The sequence below is a fragment of the Panthera pardus genome, unplaced genomic scaffold (assembly GCF_024362965.1).
Source record: "Panthera pardus isolate Hobbes unplaced genomic scaffold, ASM2436296v1 HiC_scaffold_6, whole genome shotgun sequence".
Taxonomy (NCBI): Eukaryota; Metazoa; Chordata; class Mammalia; order Carnivora; family Felidae; genus Panthera; species Panthera pardus.
In genome coordinates this window covers 86,295,397-86,308,099 of record NW_026526991.1, presented here as the reverse complement: position 1 = coordinate 86,308,099, position 12,703 = coordinate 86,295,397, and the positions used below count along the sequence as shown (strand labels likewise).

The following is a 12,703-nucleotide window of genomic DNA, read 5'->3' as shown; positions in this document are numbered from 1 at the left end:
CACCAATCTTCAGCTCTATTTCCTGGAGCAATTTTATTACTTGTATATTAAAAAGAGAGATTCCTATTTTTCATCTCAGGTTTTCATAAGTTATTTCAATTCATCAGGATAGAGCGTTCGATAGCAATTGCATCTCTTAAATTGTCTCGGTAATTTAGGCTTTAAATAATAAATCTTACCAGTAATCACAATCTATGACCAAAAGGTAGAATTGCCATCTGCAAATTTTTCTTTACACCTGAACCTCAAAATATACTTTTGGTTAAATTATTTTTAAGAGGTGAGACACATAATGCAAATGTTCGTACTATTATATGAGACCAACAGGATTCATTAATTCACAAAAGAGAAGAGTTAATATAATTTCCCAAATGTAAATATTACATGCAAGCAATTTTCATATGAGTCTACATAAACTTATTGTCTTTAAGAACTTCATCTCTAAGAAAAGACTTTATGACTATAGAAAATTTAGAGAAATTTGAAACTAACTTGAACAGAGAATGGTAAGGACATTATCAATCACATTTCAGATGTCAGGTGATGAGAATAGCATGGAACACATGAAGAAAACCTGTAAACCTTGCCATCAGAGACTTCTAGACTGGACCAGGACCAACGGGATTCACTTACCATCAACAATGAATCTGAGATGACATACATTGAGGCCAAAACCAAATATGCCTAAATATTTCTCCAAATTTCAGAAAATTTTATGAACTGTTAAAACCATTTGTTGAGGAAAACAAATTTAGAGAAATAATTTGCAAGAGTAGCTAAAACTTTTTTCTTTAAAGAGTCACATCATAGCAACGTACTTATATATAAGCTTTATTCACACTTGCTATCCATAAAAAGACAAAATCTTCAAATAATTTCTTCTGTAGACTTATTTCCTTCATCTTTATCTTATCAGGGGCTATGTTATAGGATTCTGATGGCACACATTTATTAATGCCTTACTTACATCTCTACTCTTGAAAATTCTCTTTTATGTACAACTATGTATCTTGCCCAGAGATCTTAGGACATTCTTGTTTGTTAGATTATGTGTTTCAAGTTCAAATACACTTGGGTAAATGCAAATACATTTTTATTTGCCAAAGTACAAAAAGGAGAAGAGAAAATCTTTACTAAAAAACAAAAAAGAAAAAAAAAAAAAAAAAAAAAAAAGAATGATTAGATGTGGGAATTGAAATGCAAAATTAAACATTGCTAATTAATTTGCTACTTCTTTTTCCCATTTCAACTTTGATGAGGATAGTCCCCAAATAGCATTAGACTGTCATAAATACTATGGATATGCTGTTTCAGTCTATCAGGAATAAAAACATAAAATTAAAAAAAAAAAGGCAATCGTGTATTGGTTGGGGCCTAATTTAAAATGAATCTTTCCCCCTTGACTTCTTCCTGTGCGTCTATTCATGAGGAGGTCACCTCACCACTATTTCATATAGTCAAGCTCGTTTTAGCCTCTCGCTGTCCTCCTCATATTTAGATGCCAACTAATTTCCTTCAGCTTTTTCTTTGTCTAAATGCCACACGTTACCCCAAATTCCTCTCCTGGCATGCTAACTACAGGTGAATGTGATGGCATAGAAATAGGATCATTCCTATTTTCAAATTTGGAGCATAAACCAGACATTCCCCAACACATATTTTTTATTGAATTATTGTTTTGCCACAGCATAGGTCAGTGAATTTGGATTCACCCTTCACTTTCAAACATGTACTTTGTATTTTATTGATCTATATTTTCCTGAAACAACATGGGAGCTATCTTTAGTGTGAGGGCAAAGTATCAGGCCTTTCATAAGAAAGAAAAGATGAGATCCCATGGCATATGCCATGGAGATAGTTAAAACCCCAAATTTTCATCTGTAAACATTGCTTATATTGCTAAAATCAGGATTCCAAAGCAGTATGGCATATGGACACCAGCCAAATAAGATGTTGTCTCTGTATAATAAGTTATATGTTATTATGCTAAATATATTATATACAACAAGAATATACATGTTTTATATAATAAGGAGGTATAGTTGACCCTTGAACAATGTGGTGGTTAGGGTTGCCAACCCCCCACATAGTCAAAAATCCACGTATAAGTTTTGACTCCCCAAAAACTTAACTGCTAATAGCCTACTGTTGACCTGAAACCTTACTGATAATATAAACAATTAACACATATTTTGCATGTTATATGTATTTTATATTATCTTATTACAATAAAACAAGCTAGAGAAAAGAAAATGTTTATTTTAAAAATGAAAATGTTTATTTAAAAATGTTTATTTAAAAAAATCATAAGGTAGGAAAAATACATTTACAGTGATGTACTGTATTATTGAAAAAACTCTGCATGTAAGTGGATCCACATACTTCAAAATGTTCAAGGGTCCACTGTATTTTATATATTGGGAGAATCTTCACTATTTTTAATTGCTTAAAGTTTACAGAATTTGGAAGTTATATGACTTCTGTATGCATAGCTACTAACCTGACCCTCCTATTCCAAGATACAGTTGCAGAGCAGGGGAAGTCATTATACAGTTAGACATCATTCTTTGGGCACCAGGTCTGATGGGAAAGAGTTACTGGTAACAATGGTCAACAAATGGTTATGTGTCCAGAGCTTTGCTGGTCTGTGGTTTAAATTAAAGCATATGCAGTTTGGGGCAGTGGAGGACAATACACTCAAAGCAAGACTTTAGACACTCCCCACCCTGAATATTCCACAATGATAACTCCAAATGTTTTATACAGGAGGGCTCAGACATGGTAATCTGGATGAAAAGGAAGTGAGGAGACTAGTGCTCATCTTGAAACTATGTGTGTGTCAAGCACAGTTTTTGCATAGATTTTGTTCCATGTGGTGGGGCTTAGGATGCCACTGACACAGCCACTGCATATCCACACTGGGCAAAGGCACCTCAACCATAATTACTGTAACCCTGATCCATATCTTTCCCCTCCCCCTCTCTGCTTTTGCATTTAAAAATAGAATCATGGAATTGCTCAAAGTGAAAGGTAGTATGAAAATGAATGATCCAACTTCCTCATATTATGAATAAATTTTATGAAGAAATAAGAATAAGCTAACACCTACAGAGCATTTATTAAATGCTAGGCACTGTTCTAAGTGATTTTCAATTGGTATTTCTTCTCATTTGCACAACACCATTATAGGTAGGTGCTATAATTATCTTTATTTTTAAATAGAGAATCTGAGGCACAAAGAGGCTATGAGACTGATCCAACATCACACAGGTAATGATGAGTTGGGATTCCAATCCAGGAACTCTTACCCCAGAGCCCACAGGCTCTAGACAGCAAGATTGTAAGAAACTGTGTGGAACAACATATTGATGGATTTTTAAAAGTGATGGGTGGGAGGGACAGAGGAAGAAAATGACCAATATCACAAAAAGATAAATATCTTAAGATTTGGGAAAAGTGGAATCCTTTTTATTCTGCCTTAGAGAAAATCCATTTGGAAAACAATACTTAGAGGAAATAGCTTTTCTATTTTGTCTCTTGACGCTTTGGGTTAACAAAAAGGAACTCGGGGTTTAGGGAACTTTAGAGCAGTGGTCCTCACATCAGTCATTAAGGCTTTTGGAAATCTGATGAAAGCATTCAGTACTCTTTCTCCAAGAGGACTTATACATACCATTTTCAGATACAGTTTTAAAGGTTTACAAACTCCTTGTGATCCTCTTTTATCAGGGTCCCACCTTCCAAACTCCTGCCTTAGAAGAGCAGACTTGTAGTTACAATCAGTTTTTACCACACCGTTTTGACTGTAGGTTTCTGAGTTTCTCCCTATGCCTTTCACACCATGTGACCTAAAGCGTTGATGCCCAGTTTGAGAAGGGAGAAAGTAGAGTATTAAATGTGTTATATTACATACTGGCCTAGGACTAAAATGTATTGATTTTAGTAAATTTTTAAAAAGAAGCATTCATTTAGCGACTATATTTCAGAAGTGCTCACATGTATTAAATTAGCAACATTATTTGTGACAATATTTATTCAAGTCTTTTTAATGATCTTAAATATTCTCAACATAATAATTGGTCCATAATCTACCATGATTTGGGCAGGTCTTTGCAGAAGAAATGATTGTAGTGAGGCCTGCCTGAACAAAGGAGAAAGTAAACCATTTTGTTTCTTACATCTGGGCAAAACTCTCTATCCTAGACCACGTCACAGTCTTTAACTTGTCTGTTACTTTCCTGCTATCCTCTCACCCAACTAGTAATAGCACTTTTTCAAAAACACACCTGACTACTTAGTACTTCTGCTGTTTAGAACTTCAGTGGCTTCCCACCATTCACGAATTGGAGGTAGAATTTTTAAGGCTATTAAGTAACCCTAAACTTCATGAACTGCCCCCTGCTGGTATCTCCCATCTGCCCTCACATTCCACTCCTTTCCCCTCTCTGAGCTTCTCTCAGATCTTTGAACAGAGTACACTTTCTCACCTCTGCATCTTGGCACATACAGTTCCCTCATCCTTCTTTATCCTTCCTCCATCACTATTACCCAATGGCTATTCATCCTTCAGGTGTCAGCTCAACTGTGTCTTTCTCACAGAGGTTCCACCAGCCCAACCCCAATCCAGGTAGAAACCGCCCCTCCCTTGCCCCCAACATATAGTCTAAGAGCCACTTGTTCTCTTATTCTTATTGTCATCACATTTGACAACAATCGCATGTTCAATGTCTATCTTCCTGCAGGTTTGTAAGTACTGGAAGACTGGGAATCAATTCTGTATTGTTAAACTCTATCTCCTTCATTTCCCCGTGCCTGACATCTAATAAACACTTGATGAATCTTTATGAATAATAAATGAAGAGCAATGATAAATGGATAAATGAATAAAACCAATGAATGTCAAGGGCAATATGAACAAGGGAAAGTGTTATTTTGAAGTCTGAGGATTAACATCCAATAATTTAACTGTGACTCACTTGTTATATTTTACACATATTCATTGTTCATTGGCAAAATTCTGGCAGAGAGGGATTTTTTCCCTCTAATAAATCTTTTGTTTTCTTGGATGTAAATAGATTTCCTTGCTTGCCACAAAACATTGTGAGATACCAGGAGCATATGACATTAACTTCATTCATGAATAAATGGATATTCAGGTAATTTAAAGGATGTTTTTTCAAAGTCTTAGAAATCTATGTCCCTTGACCATAAGTCCTGTGTTCTTTCATCTATAGGACATTTCCTCAGGCAATGGTTTTAATTTTTCATTCTTCTGTGGTAGTAAAAAGAGAAATGAGCTTAAAGAAGACCTAAATGCTAGTCCCAACCCTGCCATTTGCTTAATCATTTAATGCCTTAGATACCCATTTCATCTTTGAAATAGAGAAGTTGGATCATTGATCTCTAAGATGCCTCATATCACTGCCATGAGCTACACGGAAGTAAAAGTTTAAAGTAAATTTAAAGAAAACCTACATATATAGTATCAGTGCATTGCCAAGGATGAACACAATAACTGTCCATTTATATAAAAATTTCTAAAAAATTAGGCTGTAATAAATATTAAAATAAAGATATGATGGAGATGATGTCAATGTTGGTAAATCACATTGTGGTTCCCTTTTCCACCAAAAAAACCTTTTTTTTCTTTCCTTTGCATGGGAAACAAAAGAAAACGGGTTTCAAGGAAACTTAGGGCTAAAAACAAAATGTATTTATTCCTTCATTCAAAAGAAAAAAAAATCCATTGAGGATTTTCTGTGCACCGGTACCATTCTAGGTCCTGAAATCAGCACACACGTCACCAAGATGTAAGGAATAACGGTTTTCAACAGTGTGTTCCCAGCGCCTGGAAACAATTCTCCATTAATGTTTGCTAAGTGGAGAGAAAAGAAGGAAAGAAGCAAGAAGAGGGGGCTCTACTCAGGTGCTAGAACTCACACAGGGGTCTTCTGAACTGATTCCTGGTGCTAAAGAATCCCCCCAATTTTTCCACCAACAAGCAATATCCTTGAGTTCCCACCTACTCTATAGAGAAAAAAACCTTCATTTCAGGTCATAGCCTAGGATATGTAATAGAGATGACTCTGTTCCAGGGAACTTTGGGCACATTCAAACACCTTGTGAGTGGAAAAAGAATATTAGAAAAAGCTCTTCATAAAACACTTTTCCATAATAAGATTTCTGTCCTCTTTGCCTCCATCTCATTAAACTACAGAGAGGAAGAATGTACTTTGTTCTCTCACATTCATTCTTGCATTTCTACATAAGCAGAATTGATTTTTTATTTTGATTTTATGAATTTTATGAATGTACACACATGAGAACTTTGAACACTTAGCATAAGGTGAAAATCAGAACATATGTCAAATATAATTCCTCTAAGTTTGAAATATTCTCATTCTTCTTAATAGGAGCTCAATATAATACATTCTGAGCAGCTTCTAAGTTAAAACTTTAACTATAAGCTGATCTTGAGTTATTAGAAACATTATTAAGTATTTCACACAATCTTTAGCAGTGCATTAAAGTGCTTGGCATTAAAGTTTGCAGTTGGTCCTGATCACATATGGTTTTCCTTAAAATAAAATACTTGTTTATGCTTTTTTGTTGAGAGAAATCATAAAACCAAAAAAGTAAATTATCATTATATTATAATATATATAATTATATATATAATATATTATTATTCCTGTTTTGTCATAACATGCATGTCAAATTTAATTTAAATGCACATTCCAACGACTGCTTTCAACTGTCTCCCTTCCACACAGCCCTATCTAAGTTATCATTGTCTGTTGAAATAGACAAGGTTAAATGTAACCTAAACTTACATTCAGTTTGAATACTTCCCTCACTCACTGTCAGTTCATTCTCACTACAGTCCCCTGTGAAATCCTAATCTGCATTCTTCAACAATCTGCCAAAGATCCACTTTCTAGGGCAGTACAAACCTTTATTGGTTACTTCCCAAGCGACTTCAAACAGCAGTAAATCCTCCACAGGAAGTTCTTCCACTTCCCACCGAGGAAGCCCGCTCAGGGATGTCACAGATAGAGATCGGCCTCGGAGCATTCTTTCTCTGGTCCTCTGAAACTTTTTTGAATCCCTTTTTCAATAAACTGTGATGCCAGTAGCGGTGTGTCGAGAGCCTTGCAGGGTCAGAGCTGGAAGATCTCAGGCTTGGGGAACTTATTATAGGTATAAACCAGTCAAATGAAATCTCATGTGGTTCCCAGAGAACTCTCAGTTGAAGGAGGAATTATCAGCCCTTCTGTACAGTCTTTCTGGGCAGGTCCAGTGAGGACAGTATCTCCAATCAGTATCAACCTGACCAACTCAATCATACATAAAATCCTCAAGTTCTGGGCTTAGGTAAGCACCCCTTCAGATGGTGGAATCCTCATAGGCTGAGCACGACACAAGTCCCGACCTTTAGTCCTTGTCCTTTTGGCCAAACTCCTAGACTCATTCAGTCATCAATGCTTATTTCATCACTTCCAGAGTGATCCAAGATTAGCAATTCCCCTTATTAGGGTTGCAGACCATTTTAGATTACACATAGAATTCACTGGGACCATTTACAAACTTTCAATACTTTTAGATTTCCTAAGTATTCTTTGAGTCTTATTTCTAGAGCATTAAAAAAAATCCTAGTTTTTGTAGTCTACATTTATAATCTAAATTTTGATGTTAGGCATAGATCTTGGTTCCCCCTTCTCTTAATTACTTTTCTCAAAAATTTCCCTATGAAAAAGTATAAATCCCAGGTGGTTTTGAGTACAACATGCAAGGAATGTAACTTTGATCAATGATGATTAAAAAGTAAAAAACTATCTCCAAAAGTTTAATCAGATCACCTCAGGATTGTTTCACTTATTCCCATCCTTAGCTCATTACTGTTTTTGAAATTCCTGGTCCTCAATTCTCATTTGGGGTTTCTGCTTCAAGTACCAGCATTCTCAACAACACATCATCTCCTAATGACCCTTCAAGTAGCCTTACATAACTCTTTTGATCCTATAATTCCTAACAGAAGAATCCCCTTTGCCAATTCTTTGCTTTTCTGTGGTGAATGCCATTTTCAAAATTTCTCCTTGAGTCAAGAGGAGTGAAATAAATGGAGTCATACAAAATATGTCCATGGGATATATCTTCATCCATCCATGTTATGTGGATGAATCTTCTTCTTTCGTGTGTGGCAGGGAGGGAAGGCAAGGAGAGACAGTAATTTATGTAATAAGATTTGGAGAGGAATCAGAAAAAGTTTTCTGCTTTCTGTTTCCTTGAAAATTCTCTTCAGAGATTTGTGCTGAAAACACAAATTGAGGGGCACCTGGGTGGCTCAGTCGGTTAAGTATCCAACTCTTGATTTCAGCTCAGGTCATGATCTCATGGTGGTGAAATTGAGCCCCACATCAGGCTCTGTGCTGGGTGTGGAGCCTGCTTAAGATTCTCTCTGCCCCCATCGCCCCACAACAAAAAATTAAAAAACAGTTTTTTTAGTAAAATAATAAAAACATAAAATGTTGAGCTGGGAGTAGAAAGAAAACAGTCATTCAGATAGAAAGGCAGGTGGAATTTCTCCAAGACGGCAGAAGGTCTCAAAAGTCCTGATCTCTAATTTCAAACTCACACTAACACTTCATCATTCAATGAAAATGAGGTAAGAGGACAATTAGGGAAAAAGGAAGACTTCTGTTTGGTTTCCTTAGTAGGTATTCCAGCAGAGGTCACTAGATATGTTTAGAAAACCACACATTTTGCTTTGACAGCATGTAATCTTCTTGTAAGTCTTTAGGATATTGAAGGCTTGATTAGCCTTTACCTGCATATCCAGAAAGAGTCAATTAATGTATTTATGGAACACCTATTATGTGCTATTATTCTGGAAGCTGAAGGTATTTTAATAAACAGTAAACACGTCCTTGCCTTCATGTGGACAGATAGGCATCAATCTTGTTAACAACTAAACAATATTATTTCAAATGTTACTAAGTTTGTGAAGAAGAAAAACTGCAAAGTGATAGTGCTATTCAATAGAAATGAGTGTCTTAGCTGGAGAGTGCTTGGAAGATTGTTCTGAGAAAATGATATTTGAATTGAGACACAAAGGATAAGAAAGAGGCAAAATGTTGAAGATCTGGAAGAAAAGGGAGCCCTAGCACATTGTTGGTGGGAATGTAAAGTGGTGTAGCCACTGTGGAAAACAGTATGGAGGTTCTCAAAAGATTTAAAAAAAAAAACTACTACAATATGATCAAGCAATTCTGCTTCTAGGTTTTTATCTGAAGGAAATGAAATCACTAACTCAAAAAGATATCAGCATTTTTGTGTTCATTTTACAGCATTATTTGCATTAGTTGAGACTAAAGATGATGTGTTTGTAGGATCTGGAAGTGCATCATATGAATATTTAACTTCTGAAAATTCAATTATATCTTCTAGACAAAAAGAAAACAGAAAGAACAAGAGAAAACAATTTAAATAGCTTGGGAGGATCCATGTGATGAGGAGAGAGGATGCCCCAGATGAGGGGGAACTAGGAAACCACATTTCCTGCATTTGGTCTTTCCATAGTCTGAGTATCTCATTGGCTGAGTATCTCATGTTACTGAGGTTTGACATACATTTTTCCATTTGTATAATGGCTATAGAATCCAACCTCAGTAAAAATGGCTCCAATTAACTCTATGTAAAAGATAGTAGCAATTTGCGGGAGAGTAATAATAGTGAAAGTAGAGAGAAGTAGGTAGTGGGATACGGGTAACAGTCGGCAGAACGTGGAATTGATTGGGTGTGGAAAAGTAAGGGTAGTTTGGTACCTACCAAAGAAGGCAGATGGTTAGGTAGTGGACTAAAGTAAGAAATATGGGGGGAAGAATAGATTTATTTGAGAAACTAGGTAATGACTTCAATTTTAGAAATGGCAAGTTTGAGATACCAGCCAGATGTAGAAAGTTAGATATTTTTGCCTCCTCAGAACCTCAGACAAGAGGTCTGGGACACAGCTGGTAACTGAAGCCATGGGAGTAGTGAGATCTCAGGAAGAGGGAGTGCAGAGTGGGTAGGGTAGGTCCGCTGGGAAGAGTAGGGTACATTGTTCCAGAAAGTTCAACTTTTATGGCAACGACGATGATATGGCGCCCTGAGTTGTACTTGGTACATACAGCACTGCACAAAAGGTACAATTATTTCTCAAAAATGGGGATTTCACACAAAACTTTGGATCTCTATGTTTCATTGAAAACAAAATCTAAATCCATTTTTCCTATTTTTTGACAAAGACAACAATCTGCTAGAGTAAATCTGTCCTTTTAACTGCCATCAGGGTCACCTTAGTCCCATGGGGCTATTTCACTCATTTACCCTGTCACATCTCTAGAAACACAGGAATCTTAACTTCCGATTCACTTTTTTTCTGTGCATATTTGGAGTTGATGATCAGGAAATGATTACTTCCAAAGAAGGAGGAAGTAATAATTGTTAAATTAACATTGTAATCTAAATGGACAATGTCCACCCATCATATTGAAGACAATGAGAAGGATTTTTGACTTTGACTGTTGACATTTTTTTTTAGAGACAGCGTAGACAGAGTCTTACTCAGACACCCAGGACATGTTTTTAGTGTAGACTTTTTGCTTTACTGTGCTGTCTTCTCTGGTTTTATTTTAATCTCTTCTTTAACTGAGTAGAGTATAAAAGCTAAAGATATTCAGAAGGGTAGCTTTAGCCCCTTTAAATAAAGAGGTGAAAGAATGAGATTTTGAGCAAGAGAGGAGGCAGAGATATCTCTCTGGAAACAGTCACCCTGAGAAGTTCAATCACATTTTGTGATGTTTTTGTCAATGAACACTCCTCCTCCATTTTCACAGTAAATTTTCAGTAAAATCAATATGAGCGTTTTTTTAAAAATCAGATAAAAAATCAGAATCTGGAGCAAAGGTTTGTGAGGATGGGAGCAAAAGCTGCCAAGAGCAGGAAACAGATGCTGTATATTTACCAGAAGGTTGGTAGAGGAGGAACATAGTGGAATTGTTAAAAATAAGGGCTTCGGAGTTGGGCTCATCTCAGTGAGAAGTGGACTATTTACTAGCCTGTAACATAGGGGTGATAATATTTACTTCTTGATGATGTTGTGAGGATTAGATAAGAGAATGTACACATGTCTCTCCTACAATATCTTCAAAATCCTGCTTCTCAGGGTCCAGAGACTGCAATCTAGATGCATGAAGTTGACTGATGACAGCCCAGCTCAAGCTGCTAATCTCTCCCTCCTGCCCTGGTCTCAACTCAATATTTCTAACCTCCACACCAGTGTCCCTGCATCTACGTAGAGCTTGGAGGAAACGGAGTTTAATGGCAGCCAACTAATGGTCTTCTAACTATGGGCTTACTTTTCTGATAATCTCCACCAATTCAGGATGTAAAATATTGGCAAATATTTTTACATAGTAATTATATAGTAAACACAGATATGTATACTATGCCAAGGCTCATATATATATATATATATATATATATATACATATATGTGTGTGTGTGTGTGTATAAATGTAAATGTCAAAATGACAAGGGTAACAAATAATGTATGTGGTGATGTTAAATGAATTTTCTTCCCAAATGGTGTCATGGAAATAGTTGATTTAGTAATATTTATTTGTTTGTTTGCTTTTGATATAATGAAAGAAACTGTAATGGTAGTACGGCCATTGCACTAGATCAGTTTCTGCTGGGCAGAACACCTGTTAGTAATCACCCACTTTCCCTTCCTTGTCAAGGCTCAGCGTAGTTAGGCAAACATACACAACTTGATGAAACCAGCAGTACATGAGACCCCAATTAATTCTTTTACCATCAATGTTCATCAGATGTCTCCTTGAGATCAGATATTTTTTTTGATTTAGCCATTTATATCGACCTAATAAATCTCCATTTTGTGTGCAGAAGGCATAAGATCTTGTTCTCATTAAACACAAGTCTTGGATTTGATGGAGTCAGAACAAAAGGAAAAGTCATAATAGTCATAGACATTACCTCGCCCTGTTTATAAACACAATTCCATGGGAAAGTCAGATTTTAAAATTTAATGTTAGATTATATTCGCATTTAAAGTTTTTTTTTTTAAATCATATCTTTCACAAGACCAGTAGAGAGTTTCTCAATCACTACACTTGGAAGAGAAGTGTTACTTTATGTAGTTGGCAATTCCACTTGCACTTTGACTAGAAAACAAGTTGTTCTTTTAACACTGAAGTGGCTCCCAAGGAATACTGTAGAGTCATTTTCCTGATAAGTGATTATAAAACTCTTTAGTACTGGGGCACCTGGATGGCTCAGTTGGTTATGCATCCAACTCTTGATCTCAGCTCGGGCCTTGATCTCAGGGTCATGAGTTCAAGCCCTGTGTTGGACTCCATGGTGGGCATGGAGACTACTTTAAAAAAATTGGTGTTGATGTAGACTGGAAGGTTAAGAAGAGGAAAGGGGTATAGAAGGGTATTAGAATGCCAAAAGATTTCTTTCTAAACCCATGCACTAGCCTACAGATGGCAAATATGTTCTATTTGTTTTAACAGCTCTTCCTAACCCAGTGCAATGAAGATAGGTATGCATAGGTATGCATAGGAGTATATGCCTCGTCATTACTGATATCTTAATAATTAAGAGCATGGGTTTGATTATCGGGCTGGTGTGTGTG

General features: G+C 36.2%; 1 protein-coding gene across 2 annotated transcripts in view; it reads right to left on the bottom strand.

Annotated features, from left to right (window-relative positions):
* GYS2 (glycogen synthase 2) overlaps positions 1-7,383 on the bottom strand; it is a 56,316-nt gene extending 48,933 nt beyond the window's left edge. For both annotated transcript variants that reach the window (XM_019452183.2, XM_019452184.2), the window contains exon 1: positions 6,954-7,383. In XM_019452183.2, coding sequence (XP_019307728.2) covers positions 6,954-7,074 — 121 coding nt within the window. In that variant the 5' untranslated portion in view covers positions 7,075-7,383. The remainder of the gene's footprint in view (positions 1-6,953) is intronic.
* Between the last annotated feature and the right edge of the window lie 5,320 nt (positions 7,384-12,703).